Below are 17,456 nucleotides of genomic sequence, written 5' to 3' on the forward strand. Positions count from 1 at the left end.
CACTCAACCGTGTACCTCTTCCCGACTTCTCATCCCCTCCAAACTCATACAGTTTCCAGGCTCAGTGCCCCCCAACCCTGGCTAAGCCATGCAGTGCCAGCCCCTTCTCTGACGACCTCTCTGAAAACATTCGCAGCCCACTTGGCCACTGTTTGAGCCAGGCACTTGGCCAAGAGCTTCCGGCTCCTGCTCTGTCAGTTCTCCAGCTGGAATCCTTGCCTGTGCTGGCCCTTCCCAGGGTCATAGTCAATCTTGCTTAACCTTGGAATCCCACCCCACCTCTTTCACCAGCTCTAGGAATCTTTGCTTGATCCTCTAAGAGCAAGAGGATCACTGATTACTGCTTAGGCCTTAGAGAAAGTAGGCCCTCTCAGAGTGGTGGCTGGAGCTCCCATCATATTTCTAGTACTGGTTTCACCAGACTCAACAAGGTAGCCTTTGCTGCAGGGCACTCCCCAGGCCTTGGGAGCCTGCCTGCCTGCCTGCCCTGGCTGTCTGGAGCAGAGGTCCTCAAACTTTTTAAACGGGGGGCCAGTTCACTGTCCCTCAGACGGTTGGAGGGCCGGATTATAGTTTAAAAAATATATCTGAACAAATTCCTGTGCACACTGCACATGTCTTATTTTGAAGTAAAAAAACAAAACGGGAACAAATACAATCACACCACCTCATGTGGAGTTTGAGGACCCCTGGGAGTCTTGGGAGGGTCCGCCTGCCGCTCCCTTGACAATCATTGCCTATTGCATTCTGGGAGTCGGCTTCTCTCTAAACCTGGTCTTTTGCTACTAAGTCTAGGAAAACTTTTTCCTTCTGAAACTCAAAGAATCTCTGATCCTGAGGCTCTAAAAACTTTACTTTTCTCTCTGGATTATTATGTTAGTTCCATTGGAAATAACAAAGTTTTTCCTTTTTTCTTTTCCATTAAAGCCACAAAAGCTGGCTAGATGGCTTCTCCTGCATTGTAAGAATTTCACCCAGGATATTCCTGAGCCCCAAGTTCAGGTAACAGAAACCTTTTTTGTAGAATTGTTGACTGTCAGCCCAGTTCCCTTAAAGAATGATTCCTACATTCTGAAATGGGATCCCGCCCTAATGGCGCCTTCCAAATTAGGATTCTTTACATGGGATCTGTCCATTGTTCAAAGTTCAATCGCTGAATTTTTGAAACTTAGATGTATGTACTTTTTTTCATCAAATTTTCAAAGGGGTATAGGGTTCATAATAGATTGTAGCGATTGCTTACTAATTGGGAAAATTATTCCATACATCCCCCAGACCAAAAATGCCATGAATATAAATCACATATTTAACTAAAATATTTAAACTTTGAAAACAGACTAATCTAAAAACTGTATTTAGTAGACTTAGAGCAAGAGTACTTGCCTTGGGCAGCTTGGGTAGGATTACTATGGAGGCCTCAGAACTCAGGCTAACCCAACCTGACGAATTCTAGAACTGTGTTGTGTTGAAAGACTATCTCCCCCTCAGATGAAGGAATAGGAGGTTGCCCCAGAGCTGACTAATTTTTCTAGGAAGAGTCTCTTATGTGCCCGCCACCTCCAGCCCTTCCTGAAGGGTTGACGTTTCAAGTGGAAAGAGACCTTGCCTTTAGCCTTCTGCCAGTGCTGCTCTTAGGATTGTAATTTCCACAACACCCAGGTCTTGCCTGGTGACCCTGGAGCTCAAAATGCAGTGCTAAGCATCAGTGTGCTTTACCTGTTACGTTCTCCACAATCAGAGGCCCCTCGTACATTAGACTTGAAGACTTATGTGGGTCGGACAGGCCTCAGAGCTTGCTACGGGCCTACTGGGCAGTCATGTGCTTGGAGCCAGGCGTAGTAGTGAGACTTGCTCAAGGGTAGACAAGGCAGCAGGCTCCTCACAAGAGGATGGCCATGTGCTCTCAATGAAGTCCTGTTATACTTTGATGAAAGGGTGAACTGAGCAAGTACCATCTTGGAGGAAGTAGGCCTTAGTGCCTGAGACAAGGAATACGAGTGTCTTCCTTCTCCTGAGAGATGGGGTGTAGTTCCCTTCAGCACATGCCTGGTCTGGTTCTGAACACCTTGCTTCTTGGTGATTACGTGGCCCACGACCAAAGGGCCTTGGTCTCTGCTGGCAGCACCTGTGCAGGAATGGACAGAGGTTTCATAGCTCCTATGGAGGAGCCAGTCTGCACAAGATGAGCAAGCGCCTAGCTTTGGATCTGCATCAGTCTCTAACATTTTAACTTGTCAGATCAGGATTCATCTTGTTTTTCTTAATGAAAACATCTAATTGATGTTTAGATTCATTGGAATACATCACACTGGTGTTGAGCAGTCTGTACCAATGTAAACCTGATCTAGTTGCTGCCTCAACTCAGATGTAATGAATTACCTAAGAAGGAAAAATCCTTTATTTCTAAATCAGTAATAAAAGATCAGTGATAAAAATGTTTCTTGAGTTCTTAAGACTCCAAGAAAATTCAACCAGAGGGTGGCTTTGTGAGCACCGCTAAATCAGGACTGTAGAAGAGATCCGAGGTGACCATGGTCCGGGTACTCCTATTGTTTCATGTCCTGTGGCCTCAACCCTTAGTAGGCCCTGCTGTCTGGATTCAGCGGCTTCCTCCATATTGCTGGCAGCCTGCAAGCCCCACTGCCCATCTCTGGCCCTGGCTGACTCTGGCAGGTACATTCTTATCAGGACAGACTGGTCCGGGCCCGTCTTCATGCCCAGCCGAGGGCTCAGGGGCCTTTCTGTGCCCCTCTTGGTCCATGTCATACCACATCTCCATTGTCTCCTCGTCTGAGCCCGTTCTTATGTCCACACCTAGCAGTTTCTGGGAGCCCTGGAGGAGAGGGCTCAGTTGCTAGTGCCCATGAGGCCCATCCCTCCCTTCTGTCTTGAGGCAGATCTCATCTGTCCCAAGCCCTGATTAGGCCTGCCAGATACGGGCTTTTTGCCCAGGGTCCCAGTGTGGTCCTGAAAATTTGTAATTCCTGTGCTCTGGTATCGGGAGAGTGGACCCAAAGCTGAAGTCTCCCTTAATGTCTGAACTTAGTCCTTCTCCCTGTGCCTTAACAGAGGGAGGATGCGGGGGGCGGGGGGAGGGTGCAGCCAGCACTCACGGGCCATGGCTGAGTCATGCAGGACATCCGTGGCTTGACACATCTCTGCTTTAACTCAGTGGTTGTTGACCTACTTCATGGAATAGAGCTGAGAGTCTCTGGGATTCTTCTTAGTGAATAAGTTGTTATTAGGAGAAAATGAATCACCAGAAGTAATTTCAAAAACATAGGTTTACAAAGTAGAAAGTGTCAGCAGTTCGGAGCTGGGATTGAGACAGCTGTTAAGGAGAACCATTATGGTAGAGTTAGTTTAGCTCCTGGCCCACAGGCAGGGCGATGGCAGCCTGTCCCGGAAGCTACGTTCTGGTGGCTTTCAGGAAATACACAGTGTTCAGGCTGGCCCCGCGCTTCAAAAGTACAGGTGGGCTGGGAGGGCTTCCACTTACACAGCCTTTCCACAGCCCACCTGGTGCTGCATACCTCGAGCTCTCCCTGGTCAAGCCCATGGCCATTGCACTGAACCCAACCGTACAGACCATCTTCATGAAGTCCAGACCAGCTAGCAGACCCCTCCTCTGCCTTATGGCCTAAGAGTGTCAGGCCTGGACTATGGTATGGCCATTCCCTGAGTATGGTATAGCCATTCCCTGAGTATGGTATGGCCATTCCCCTCAGGGAGCTTCCCTGGTCTTCTAAGAGCACCCAACAGCCCCCTCCCCCAAAGGAGGAATCTGTGTATACATGTTTTAGGAATCTTGCAAATAAACTGTGAGCTCTGGACTTTGGTTCTCATCTCCACCTGCAAATGTTTAACGTGTGGGTGCCTGCCCCTACCCACAGAGATGATGTGGGGCCCAGTGGGCTCTGTCATGCAACTGAGAGCCACTGCTTTGACAGAGTAAATGGCCTCTCCTGGTTGTCATGTGGGAGAACAAAAGCTCATGTCTGAGGAAAAGCAGTGATGCAACCTGTTTCTGCATTAGGCCCTGGTAGGGGCTCATGTGGGCCCTTTGTGTGGGGTCCCTTGCTTCTGGAAACAGCTTCTCCAAATCCAGGTAGTCCCTGAGGGTGAGTTGGGGCTGTCTGCACCAAGCCACAGAAACCTAGGCCATTCCCCCAGCCTAATGTGGTTCTGAACCCCCACTCCCACCAAGTGATGCTGTGGAGAAAGAACACCATTTTCTAGAACAAGAAGGCCTGCTACCATTTACTAGTTCTAGAACTTTAGGTAAGGTTCTGAGCTACCATTTTCTGATCTGTAAAACCTGGAAATACTGCCTTCTTTATGGGATTGACAGGAAAAGCAAAGTGTATCAAAACACCAACAGGGAAGTTACAGAAAAATAAAATACTGCCCCCCCCCAACGGAGAAGATACTGCAATTATAAATTTTCCATTGGTGATTTAAAACAATGTAAAAATTCCTACTAATATATTAAAAATATTACTTTAGGTTATTTTAACCATTCAAAGGCACCCACATGGCCCCCTTCCCCAATTATGGTATAAGTTATTGGCCTGTGGTGTCAGATACCATGAAAAGTATGCACGCACCTTTATTTCTTTGCTTATCATCTTTGTTTATTTACTGTGGCCCAAGACAATTCATTCTTCTTCCAGAGTGCAGCAGAAAAAAAGATTAGATACCCCTGGAAGGGTAAGTAACAAGTTACTTGAATCATGGAAATGTTTGCCACCCAAATGGTAATTGTGACTCTTGGAAAAATCTACCTCAATTTGGAATTCCTGAGAGACTTCAGGCCTACAGGAAAGTGGCTTGAACACATGTTGCCTATTGCCTCATGGACAAAATGAGTCCCAGCACAGATTCCCAACCACAGCCTTCCTGATGTAGCCCCTGCTGGCCTGCCCAGCACTGTCTCCTGCTGCCACTATACCTGCAGCCCCAAAAGGTGTGGTGCCATAATTGCCTTTGCTGTTCTTTTCCCTTCTCCTTTCCTCTGGTCAGGGGGTGTTGCTGTGAGTTCTCATAGAACCCTCAATAGCTTTTAGATATGAAGGACTCTTGTTTTCTTTTTTGACACTTAACTGGTCACTCTACCAGGCATTTTATGGTATAATTTTCACAACCACCATTATTGTCCCTATTTTACAGATGAGGGAAACTGGGATTCAAGTTCAGTCACTTACCAAACTACACAGCCAGGAAGCAGTGGGTTCAGGAGTTGGACTTAGGTAATTCAGATGCCAGATCTAATGTTCCTCACCTAAGACTATCCTCACCACTATACAGGTGGTGATACTATAATCCTAGCACATTGGAAGGCTGAGGTGGGCAGATTGCTTGAGCCGGGGATTTTGAGGTTGCAGTGAGCTATGATGAGCACCCTGTGCTCTAGCCTGGGGTATAGAGTGAGACCCTATCTCAAAAAACAAAACAAAACCCCTCTAAGATTATTGAACTTTATGAAAACTTTAAAAAGAAAAAATATTGTTAGTTAAAAGAATTCTTTTTTTTTTTTTTTGGCCGGGGCTGGGCTTGAACCCGCCACCTCCGGCATATGGGACCGGCGCCCTACACGTTGAGCCACAGGCACCACCCAGTTAAAAGAATTCTTTAGGAAAAGTTGAAAGTTCCTGTATTTGCAAAGTATTATTGGATTGGAGAACATCTCATCTCTGTTCTGTCCCTTTATCCAATATGCAGAACAGGTGGAGGCCAAAGTTAAAAAAAAACTAAGTATGGGGCGGTGCCTGTGGCTCAGTGAGTAGGGCGCTGGCCCCATATACCAAGGGTGGTCGGTTCGAACCTGGCCTTAGCCAAACTATAACAAAAATAGCCGGGTGTTGTGGCAGGTGCCTGTGGTCCCAGCTACTGGGGAGGCTGAGGCAAGAGAATCGCCTAAGCCCTAGAGCTGGAGGTTGCCATGAGCTGTGACACCACGACACTCTACTGAGGGCGACAAAGTGAGATTCTGTCTCTAAAAATAATAATAAAAATTAAAAAGCTAAGAGCAAAACGTTCCTTGTGAAGTGGGCATGGAAGACTCTCTCCTATTAAGGGTTTTTGAGGACTCTGCTTCCAGTGGTCAGAGTAGTCTTGGTCATGGAAAATGCATTGAGCTGAAGTCAGGAGACTTGTGCCTTTCTGTCCCAGTATGACAGTGTGCACGCTTTCCCAGAGATGACGATCTAGTCCTCGCCCCCAGAGGAAAGCAAACCACGTAGGTCCAAAAACAGTCAAATACTGGCAATTTCACGAGTCAACAAACAACCAGTGACAGCTATCATTTATTAAATACTGCATTCAGGCCGCCTGTGGCTCAGTGGATAGGGCGCCCGTCCCATATACCGACGGTGGCGGGTTCAAACCCGGCCCTGGCCAAACTGCAACAAAAAAATAGCCGGGCATTGTGGCAGGCGCCTGTAGTCCCAGCTACTCGGGAGGCTGAGGCAAGAGAATCGCCTAAGCCCAGGAGTTGGGAGGTTGCTGTGAACAGTGTGACACCACAGCATTCCACCGAGGGCGATAAAGTGAGACTGTCTCTACAAAATAAATAAATAAATACTGCATTGATCCTAGTAGTACTATAAAGTAGGAATATTAACCCACTTTATAGATAATGGAACTGGGGCTTAACTGTACAAAGAATGTTATATGTGGGCCAGAATCCAGAGCCCATTTTTTTTCCATTGCTGTATTCTAAAATAAGATATCCAGCGTTGCTATTTTTCCCTTTCTTATTAATAATTACTAGATACCATGTACAGTGGCAACGCTCTGGTTTGAGTATTAAAGACTGCGAAATTCCCATTAATTTCTTTGCTCTCTGGCTCTTTTCCCCTTATTTAAAATTTTCCTTCCCCAGGGGCCAGCTACCAGAGCATGGTCACAAGTGGCAAACCCTACCTCTGCATAACTCATCCTTAGAGAACTGGGTAAAGTTTTAACCAAAAGGTATTTCTTCTTTGTGGATAAAAGCCTGGACACACACACACACAAACACTTTTTTTTTTGAGATAGAATCTTGCTCTGTTATCTCTGGCCTCAGCTCATCTCACAGAAACCTCAAACTCTTGGGTTCAAGCAATCGTCCTCCCTCAGTCTCCCCAGCAGCTGGGAGAACAGGCGCCCGCCACCACGCCCTCGAGTTTTTCTATTTTTAATAGAGACTGGGTCTCTTGCTCAGGATGGTCTCCAACTCCCGACCTCAAACGATCCGCCTGCCTTGGCCTCCCAGGCTGCTAGGATTACAGGCTTGAGCCACCACATCTGGCCTATATATTTTTTTAATAATATTATTTGGAGACAGAACTCTCGGCAGCCTAATTTCTAGGACCTGGGAAAAACGCTTCGCTCCTCCCAGCCTCAAGGACCCAGGCTGGGCGGGGCGGGGGTCAGTGGGCGGCACATCCATCGCCCCGACGGCCCCGCCCCCTCTCTCCGATTTGGTCTCGCCCCGGCTGCCCCTCCCCTGAGCCACGCGGTGGTACGGCCTGAGCGCCGCTCGGTCCAAGATGGCGGCGCCTGTGTGCAGCAAGTTGCTGGAGCCGCGGGTAAGTGGGCGAGGCAGCAGGGCCAGCGAGTCGGGGGTGAGGTCCTTGGTATCCGCTTATGCGTCTTCCCCCTACAGGTGCTGTCCTGGAGCCGAGAGCTGCCGTGTACTTGGCGCGCCCTGCACACCTCCGCGGTCTGTGCCAAGGTTAGCGCGGCCGGGGCGCCGGGTCGGGGTCGGGGCACGGGCGGAGGTTCCTCGGTTGGGGGCGCTGCTCAGGTGCAGGGTGCAGGGTTCAGGGCCCGGGTCGGGAACACCGCGCGGGCTGAGGGGAGTGGCTTGGGGCCCGGGGATGGGGGCCGGGCAGCGGCCCGCCTAGGGGTGAGGGGTTGGAAGTCTGCGGTGGGAGAGCAGTCCGCGTTAGTGATGGAAATTATACGTGGGGTTGCGGGGTGGTGGCGTGCGGATCGGGGTTGCAGTGGACTCACCGGGCCTTTTACTCCTAGAATCGGGCAGCCCGTGTCCGCGTGGGCAAGGGGGACAAGCCGGTGAGCTACGAGGAAGCGCATGCCCCGCACTACATCGCCCACCGCAAGGGCTGGCTGTCGTTGCACACAGGTGAGGAGACTTCAGGCTTCGGAGCATTCAGGCAGCCTGACATCCAAAGAAAATGAAAACCTGTGACAAAGTTTGCTAAACACAGGAATGAAAATGACCTTTTCATGGTCTACATCAGTGATTTTCAACTGGTGTGCACGGCACACCGATGTGCTGTGAAAGAGTCTTAGGTGTGCCACGAAAAATTTTAAAGATCATTAATTAAATTATTTTCTATATAAGTTCAAACAAAGCACAGTAAGAATGTTATGTTTTTTACTTATTTATTTATTTCTTTGAGACAGAGTCTCACTTTATCACCCTCGGTAGAGTGCTATGACGTCACAGCTCACAGCAACTTCCAGCTCCTGGGCTTAGGCGATTCTCCTGCCTCAGCCTCGGGAGTAGCTGGGACTACAGGTGCCCGGCACAACGTCCGGCTATTTTTTTATTGTTGTTGCAGTTTGGCCGGGGCCGGGTTGGAAGTGCCACCCTTGGTATTTGGGGCTGGCACCCTACCCACTGAGCCACAGGCACCGCCCTTTTACTCTTTTTTTTTTTTTTGGTTGGATGTAATTTAAGTGGGCCGCGGAGTTTTAACTATAGGTCCAAGCGTGCTGTGAGATAACAAAGGTTGAAAAACACTGGTCTAAAGCCATGTTTTCTATATATTTTTTTGCTTTTTATTGCTGATTTTGCTATTTAAAATGACTCTGTAGGTGGGGCGGCTGGGCTCAGGCCTGTAAAACCAGCACTCTGGGAGGGACAGTTGGGCACATCCCTTAAGTTCAAGAGTTCCAGACCAGCCTTAGTGGGAGCCCGCCTGGTGGCTGGTGGGCACCTGCCTGTGCTGTCAGCCACTCTGGAGACTAAGGCAAGAGGATCACTTGAACCCAACGGTTCGAGGTTATTTCAAGCTTTGATGACGCCAGGACACTCAATTGCAGGGCCACAGAGAGAAACTCTTGTCTCAAAAAAATTAAGGTAAAATAAAATATAAAACAAAATAAATAAAATATCCATGTAGTGCTGAGTTGGTATAGTGTGCCTAAGTTTAAGAAGGCTATGAAGGCCTTATGGAGAACTTAACCATGTTAGAGAAGCTTTGTTCAGGCATGAGTTAAAGTGTTGGCCCTGAGTTCAGTGTTAATGAGTCAACCACATATATTAAAAAGGTGTCTTTGAACAGAACTAAATATGAAGCTGGGTTTTTTGGTTTTGCCTTTTTTTTTTTTTTTTTTCCGAGACAGAGTTTTACTCTGTCTCCTGGGTAGAGTGCCCTGGTGTCATTGTAGTTCACAGCAACCTCAAATTCCTGGGCTCAACTGATCCTCTTGCCTCAGCCTTCTGAATAGCTGTGACTACAGGCACCGACCACAATACCTGGCTAAGTTTTCTATTTTTAGTAGAGATCGGATCTCACTCTTTGCTCGGGCCGGTCTCTAACTCTTGAACTCAGCCTTCCAGAGTGCGAGGATTACAGGCGTGAGCCACTGTGCCTGGCCTATGTCCTTAATCTTAAAAGTAGCTGGTGACCTCATCTTCTGACCCATGGCATGACCACTACTTTTATAAGGCAACCAAGAAAGGCTGGGAAAGGGGCTAGATCCGGAGGCATCATTTGAATTGTATTCTGGCTCAGGCCTCTATCTTCTTTTTTGTACAAGGATAATGACAATACCTACTTTATAGGATTGGTTTGGGAATTAATGAAATAACGTACCTTGAACTTCCATTGGAAGAAGAAAAGAGAAGAGGGCTGGGGCTGAAGGTTGGAATTGAGTTCCCAGTGCTTTTGGATGTTGACCTGGGAGTTTTGGCAGTTCTCTGGGGCAATAGGGCTGACTCTTCTGTCATCCCTTTCCCTCCTTAGGTAACCTGGATGGGGAGGACCATGCTGCAGAGCGAACGGTAGAGGATGTTTTCTTTCGCAAGTTCATGCTGGGTACCTTTCCAGGCTGCCTGGCAGACCAGCTGGTCCTAAAACGCCGAGCTAACCAGGTGGAGATCTGTGCTGTGGTCCTGAGAAACCTGCCTGCACACAAGTACTATTTCCTTGTGGGCTATAGTGAAACTCTGCTGTCCTACTTTTACAAGTGTCCTGTGCGACTCCACCTCCAAACTGTGCCCTCGAAGGTTGTATATAAGTACATCTAGGACAATTTCTTCTGTTTGCATCAAGCTGTAGCCTGCAAAGAATAGAAACATGTAGAAAGGAGTAAAGTAGAACAAAAGGGAAACGTACCCACTCAGAGGACTGAAGCCTCATTTCTCAGCTGCTATTGAATAAAGACCCTCCATATAGTCCTGCCTCTCTGTTTGTCTTTACTCTTTTCTTTTCTTTTATTTCAGAGACAGGGTCTTATTCTATCACTTAGGCTTAGGTGTAGTAGTGTCATCATAGCTCGCTATAGCTTTGAACTCCTAGGCTCAAGGGATCCTCCAGGTTTGGCCACCCAGAGTGCTGGGACTATAGGCATGAGCCATGAGTCAACCTTCCTTCCTTCCTTCTTCCTCCCTCTCTGTTGCCCAGGCTAAGATGCAGTGGCATCATCATAGCTCACTGTAACCTTGAACTACTGGACTCAAGTGATTCTCCTTCTGCAGCCTTCAGAATAGCTGGGATTATAGGCACCCATCACCACATCTTGCTAATTTTTTTTATAGAGTATCTCACTATGGTCCTCAGGCTGGTCTCAAACTCCTGGCGTCAAGCAGTCCTTCTGCCTAGGCCTCCCAAAGTGCTAGGATTGCAGGTGTGAGCCACCATGCACAGCCCTATCTTTACTCTTTAAGTGAGGGATCTAGAGCAGAATTTCTCTGTGGGTGTTCCAGTGCTCAAAGGAAGGTTGCCAGTTGTCCTAAGTTTAGCTAATGTTAAAGTTCAGTGTATACCTCATGCCAGTCACTCTATCAGGCACTTTACCTAAAGTTCTTTGCTTTATCTGAAAATGGAAGGATCCATTTTTAGTGATCATAAAATAATCAGTAGTAATTTTTTTCTTTTTTTTTGAGACAGAGTCTCACTTTGTTGCCCTTGATAGAGTGCTGTGGCGTCATAGCTCACGGCAACCTCAAACTCCTTGGTTCAATGATCCTCCTGCCTCAGTCTCCCAAGTAGCTGGGACTACAGGTGCCTGCCACAATGCCTGGCTATTTGTAGAGAATGGGTCTTGCTCTTGCTCAGGCTGGTCTCGAACCTGTGAGCTCAGGCAACAGAGTGCTGGGCCTCGGCCTCCCAGAGTGCTAGGATTACAGGTGTGAGCCACTGCACCTGGCCTATCGGTAGGCATTTTTTATTTATTTTATTTTTGAAATTAAGCAAACTATTTAAAAAGAAAAATGTTGAGATTGTGGTTATACTTTTGCTTGTTGTTTTTTAATTTCCCCAATACAGAGCAGATACCTGTGAACCCAGATTGTCTCTTTCTTTGGCATGGTGCCCTAGTCGGTAGGAATTTTTTAAAACGACAATATGAGTAAGTGCTCACTTTGACAGTATATATACCAGACTTGGAGCAATATAGAAAAGATCAGCGTGTATAGGGATGATGTGCAAATTCATTAACCATTCCATTTTTTTTTTTTGTGGTTTTTGGCCAGGGCTGGGTTTGAACCGGCCACCTCCGGCATATGGGACCGGCGCCCTACTCCTTGAGCCACAGGGGCCGCCCTAACCATTCCATTTTTAAAAAAAAAATAAAAATAGGCCAGGCATGGTGACTCACACCTATAATCTTAGCCCTCTGGGTGGCACCTGTGGTTCAGTGAGTAGGGCGCCCGCCCCAAACACCAAGGGTGGCGGGTTCGAACCTGGCCCCAGCCAAACTGCAGCAAAAAATAGCTGGGTGTTGTAACCGGCATCTAATCCCAGCTACTTGGGAGGCTGAGGCAGGAGAATCACCTAAGCCCAAGAGCTGCAGGTTGCTGTGAGCTGTGACGCCACGCCACCTACTGAGTGTGAGTGAGTGAGTCTCTGCCTCTAAAAACAAAACAAAAAACAAATCTTGTGACTCTGGGAGGCCGAGGTGGGTAGATCGCTTGAGCTCGTGAGTTTGAGACTAGCCTTAGCAAGAGTAAGATCCTGTCTACTAAAAATGAAAAATGAAGGCAAGAGGATCACTTGAGACCAGGAGTTTTAGGTTGCTTTGAGCTAGGCTGCTGCCACAGCATTCTAACTTCAGAGTGAGACTCTGTCTCAAAAAAAAAGCAAAAACAAAAAAACAACAAAATAAGTCAGATGTAGTGATATGCCTATAGTCCGAGCTACTTAGGAGGCTGAGGTGGGAGGATCACTTGAACCCACGAGTTCAAGACCAGCCTGAACAACACAGTGAGGCCTCATTTCAAAAAAAAAAAAAAAGAAAACAATATGGGGCGGCTCCTGTGGCTCAGTGGGTAGGGCATCAGCCCCATATACCTAGGGTGGCGGGTTCAAACCCCGCCCTAGCCAAACTGCAACAAAAAAGTAGCCAGGCGTTGTGGCAGGTGCCTGTAGTTCCAGCTACTTAGGAGGCTGAGGCAAGAGAATCGCTTAAGCCCAGGAGTTGGAGGTTGTTGTGAGCTGTGTGACGCCACGGCACTCTACTGAGGGTGATAAAGTGAGACTGTCTCTACAAAAAAAGAAAACAATATGAACACATATTGAATTGACTATGAAGATTTCTTAATAATTCTACCCTAAAGATAACTACTGTGAATAGTTTGTTGCATTTTATTTCCAAATGTGCCTTTTTTTCCAGAAATATTAATACATACTCATTATTTATTAAACTTTAATTGGGTACCTAGTCTGTGCTGGCACTCCTGTAAGTGCTTAGGGCCCATTAATGAGCAACATGTTCCAATATGGCTGCTCATATCCTAGTGGAAGGGGTAGGGAGGGTGAGGCAGCATTAGAGACTCAGTGTAGGTGAAGGAGGTAGACGCAGGTTAAGTGGGGGAAGAGCATTTCAGAAAGTTATATCCACAAGGCCAGCACATGGTGCTAGGAGGCAGGCAGGGACTGCTGATCCTGACCTCAACCCTTGCCCTGGCCATGACCCCAAGCCTTGGCCTAAGTACATGCACCCTAATCCTGGCCCAGACCTTGACCAGGGTTCATGGCCCTGAGTCACATGAACCCTGACCTTGATGCAGACCTTTAACCTGACCTTGACTCATCTCCCCAACCATGATTCTTTGGCACATACAGCCTGACCTTCAGTCTCACTGAGACCCTCCGTGGCTCTTGCCCTGAGTCTGATTTTGCACTCTACACCTGACCTGACCCTGACTCAAAACTTCATCCTAACACTACCCTGGGTGCCCTGGCCTCATCCCAGCTAACATATATGCTCATGTGACTGACCCTCACCCAGACTTCTACCATGTCTGTCTGTGACCATGAACCTGAAAGTCATTTAAATCTGACCCTGTCTCTCACACAGATCTGACTCTGCTCTTAACCTGATGCTTACACTCAATAGCCCTGACACTGGTTTTCACTCAGGTCCTGGGGTTCTCCCAGAATCCTGGCCTGAACCAGATTTCAGCCTGATGGTAATCCATGACAAGATCATGACTCTGACCTTGACTCTCAACATTCTCACCCTGACTCCTTGGCTCAGCCTTTCTCTGAGTCTCAGCTTCTACCTGATCTGACCCTGACATTCTCACTGCCCCAGCCTGAACGTGCCCTGGCTCTTATCACTGCCCCGTTACTAAGACTCACCCCATATGTCCTTACTCTCACGCCTTAGGCCTGATGATTCTCACTCTGAATCACACCTTGCCCTGACCGTCACTTTCCCTCTCACCCCAACCCTGATCATACCCAAGAGGGCTTGACCACGAACCTGAGCCTGACAGTAAATCATACACTCAGGCTTTCTGATCTCAGCTTGACCCTGAACCTCGCCTGACCTTAAGCTGACTCTGGCCCTAACTCTTCCTCTTACTTACATTTATTCCTGTACTTGGCCCCAATCTTCACCCTTGGCTTAGTTTTTACCACAAATTCAGTGGCTTAAAGCAACATAAATTAGTTTTGTAGGTCAGAAGTCAAACCTGGACTCACTGGACTAAATCAAGGTGTTTTAGGAACACAGGCTGTGTTCCCTTCTGGAGACTCTAGGGGAGAATCTGTCTCCTGGCCATTTTCTGCTTTCACAGCCATCTTTATTCTTTGGTGTGTGCCCCTTTTCCTCCTTTTTCAAACCCAGCAAGGGCAGGAAAAGTGCTCACATTACATTAGTCTGAAGCTTCTCCATATTGCTTTTCTCTTCCACTTTTAAAAAAATAAATTAATTTTGAGACAGAGTCTCACTCTTACTCTGGGTACAGAGCCATGGCATCATAGTTCACAGCAACCTCAAACTCCTTTGGGCTTAAGCGATCCTCTTATCTCAGCCTCCCCAGTAGCTGGGACTACAGGTGCCCTTCACAATGTCCGGCTAGTTTTTTTTTCTTTTTTGAGACAAGAGTCTCCAGCTGTCACCCTAGATAGAGTGCTATGGCGTCATAGCTCACAGCAACTTGCATCTCCTGGGTCCAAGGGAGCCTCCTGCCTCAGGTTTTTCTATTTTTAGTAGAGACGGGAGTCTCTCTTTTTGTTCATGGTCTCAAACCTGTGAGCTCAAGCTATCCACCTGCCTTGGCTTCCCACAGTGCTAGGATTACAGGCCTGAGCCACCGCACTGGGCTTAGTTTTTCTATTTTTAGTGGAGACAGGGTCTCACTCTTGCTCTGGAGGCTGAGGCAAGAGGATGGCTTGAGTCCAGGAGTTTGAAGTTGCTGTGAACTATGATGACGCCATGGCGCTTTACCTAGGGCAATAGAGTGAGACCCTGTCTCAAAAAAAAAAAAAAAAAAAAGGAAAGTTCTCTAGCTACTGGACTTTTTGCTGCTCCGCAGCTTTTCTGAGGTCCACGTCAGCACCCTGCAACCCTCCAGTCTCCAGCATGCTTGGCCCGACCCCCAGTGGCACTAACATGGGTTCTTTGGGGCGCTCACCCAGCAAAGCCGTGGCCGCCCTGGTGACAGGAGCCACTATCCAGCAAAGGAAGAATGCCAGCTGTGAAACAAGGAGCGCAGGCCACACTTCCGTGGCAGGCACTGGGGCCCGAAGATTCACCTAGGGCTCAGAGTTTGCCCTGTTCCAGTATTGGTTACGGGTCTTCTGTTCATCGCTTCCGTATTTATGTCGCACTTTTGGGGCAAGTATACGCCTTCATAGAGTCAGTTACATCTATCTGTCATCTGAAGAAGGAAAAAACCCAACATATCTGGGATCAAAAGTATAGAGATTTTCTGTTCATGAGAAAGAATTTTTCTATAAGTCTGCTGTTTTACAGGGGACTTAACAAGAATTCATTTTGAGAAATCAGGTTCCCCCCTTCCCATAGCTAATAAAACGTTAAGTTCATTTATACCAGAAAAAAAAAAAGGAAAAAAAATGTAAGAAACCAAAGCAACATTGTTTAGAGATTGGCTATACATTTTTCTTTTTAATTTCAGAATACTCCAGACGATGGCTATACAGTACAGGTTTTAGGGTTTGGTGGTGCATCATTAGGTGAATTTACAGCTGCTGTGGCAACAGCAGTTTCAAGAGATAAACTCAGTTTTAAGGGGGAGAATAGAAGAAAATTGTGGTCTCATTTTAATCTCTCTGGGTCTTATGGCATTGAGTAACTTAAAGGACTTTCATTCCTCAGATAAAAGTTGTTTTCTCTACCAGTGCATTCAATCCCATGTAATTAATTTCAGTCTTGGGTTAGCGGTTTTGTGGGTCCATCTGCTTCACAACTAGATGGTGGTATGATTGTAAAGTTATTTAAGCAATGTCATCATAAGCCTGTACCCCAGAGTACCTGTCATAGTCCTTTCCTTGGACTCAGAGGCGGTTTTATTTTGGCCTGTAGGAGTTTTCAGGAAAACAACAGAATGAAAAACTATTTGTGAATGGCAGAAGGGGCAAATTGGCCAAATTAACAAGAGAATTTGTTTGTTTCTGTAACCTACAACATCAAAAAATAATAACTGATCCTGTATTAGCAAAATAATAATAGTAATAACTGGAATTATGGCTGATAATAGCATACCAGGACATATCACAGAGAGGGAGGACCTTGACAAATTTCCGGGAACTTGATACAATTTCTGAAACAGTAACATTTTACCTATTCAAATGTAACCTAGAGAAGGTCAAGTCTCTCTCTCTCTCTTTTTTTGAGACAGCCTCACTCTGTCACCCTGACGCCCTGTGGCGTCATCTTAGCTCACAGCAACCTCAAAGTCTTGGGCTCCGTAGCTGGGACTGCAGACACCCGCCACCGCGCCTGGCTAATTTTTCTATTTTTAGTAAAGATAAGGTCTCCCTCTTGCTCAGACTGGTCTCAAATACTTGAGTTCAAGGGATCCTCATGCCTCAGCCTCTCAGAGTGCTAGGATTACAGGCATGAGCCACAGTGCCCGGAAAAATATCTCTTCTTAATTGTCATTGCTTCCCATGCAATTGAACATATCTGATCAACCTTTTGGCATAGCTTTGCATTTTAAATTTAAGTCTTAGGACTATTTCGAGTGAATTTTTGTGTAACTTGTAAGGTTTGTGTCTACATTCATTTCATTCCATATGGTTGCCAATTAAATGTTCTTTTTAACACTTTTGGAAAAAACAAAATGGATAGTGGGCTGTTTTTTAGGTCTAATTTTCAAATTTATGGCATTGAGTAATCTGAACGCTGAAGTTAATTGATTCGGCCGCTTAGCCAGGAGGGGGCGCCCGGCCACCGCTAACCCGTGAACCGAGGGCCCAGCACTGCCCTCGATGACCAGCAGGGGGCGTGCAGCCCGCCTTTTCTGACCCCTGAGTAGCTCCCAGAGTTCTGTTTGTGGACGTCAACCCCGAGCCTGGGAGGACGAGAAATTGATTTGCCCCAGCGCAGATCTGACGGAGCACTGTGTCACTTTGGGACAACTTGAGGGTGTTAGTGGTGACTAAAAACCTTGTTCAAAGCCCCGACTCCTAAGGGGCAGTTAGTCCTCAGAGGAGCTCAGGCGTCATGGGGAATATTGGAAATAAAAAATCTCGCTGTTTCCACTACCACCAAGGTTCTTCTTAATGCCCAAGACATAGTGACTGCTAGTATGTTCACACAGTGACTTCTTTTTTTTTTTTTTGAGACAGAATCTCACTATGTTGCCCTGGGTAGAGTGTGCTGGCGTCACAGCTCACAGAACCTCCAGCTCTTGGGCTTAAGCGATTCTCTTGCCTCAGGGACTACAGGCACCTGCCACAATGCCGGCTATTTTTTTGTTATTGTCGTTTAGCAGGCCTGGGCTGGATTTGAACCTGCCAGCTCAG

General features: G+C 47.1%; 1 protein-coding gene and 1 pseudogene across 1 annotated transcript; both read left to right on the forward strand.

Annotated features, from left to right (window-relative positions):
* Positions 1 to 7,441: 7,441 nt before the first annotated feature.
* MRPS24 (mitochondrial ribosomal protein S24) lies at positions 7,442 to 10,408 on the forward strand. The gene is made up of 4 exons (XM_053608438.1): positions 7,442 to 7,571; positions 7,649 to 7,717; positions 8,017 to 8,128; positions 9,981 to 10,408. Exons 1-4 carry the CDS (start codon positions 7,533 to 7,535, stop codon positions 10,262 to 10,264), a joined length of 504 nt encoding a protein of 167 aa, XP_053464413.1. The 5' UTR covers positions 7,442 to 7,532; the 3' UTR covers positions 10,265 to 10,408.
* Positions 10,409 to 15,048: 4,640 nt separating this feature from the next.
* Positions 15,049 to 15,323, forward strand: LOC128560429 (protein transport protein Sec61 subunit beta-like; annotated as a pseudogene).
* The last annotated feature ends 2,133 nt before the right edge of the window (positions 15,324 to 17,456 follow it).

The sequence above is a fragment of the Nycticebus coucang genome, chromosome 11, assembly GCF_027406575.1.
Source record: "Nycticebus coucang isolate mNycCou1 chromosome 11, mNycCou1.pri, whole genome shotgun sequence".
Taxonomy (NCBI): Eukaryota; Metazoa; Chordata; class Mammalia; order Primates; family Lorisidae; genus Nycticebus; species Nycticebus coucang.

What these genes read in the sequence shown, in the direction of transcription:
- MRPS24 (XM_053608438.1), top strand. Translation starts at nt 7,533, where the DNA reads ATGGCGGCGCCTGTGTGCAGCAAGTTGCTGGAGCCGCGG. An exon ending in CCTCCGCGGTCTGTGCCAAG is followed by an intron (nt 7,718 to 8,016) that starts GTTAGCGCGGCC and finishes TTTTACTCCTAG; the next exon opens with AATCGGGCAGCCCGTGTCCG. An exon ending in CTGGCTGTCGTTGCACACAG is followed by an intron (nt 8,129 to 9,980) that starts GTGAGGAGACTT and finishes TTCCCTCCTTAG; the next exon opens with GTAACCTGGATGGGGAGGAC.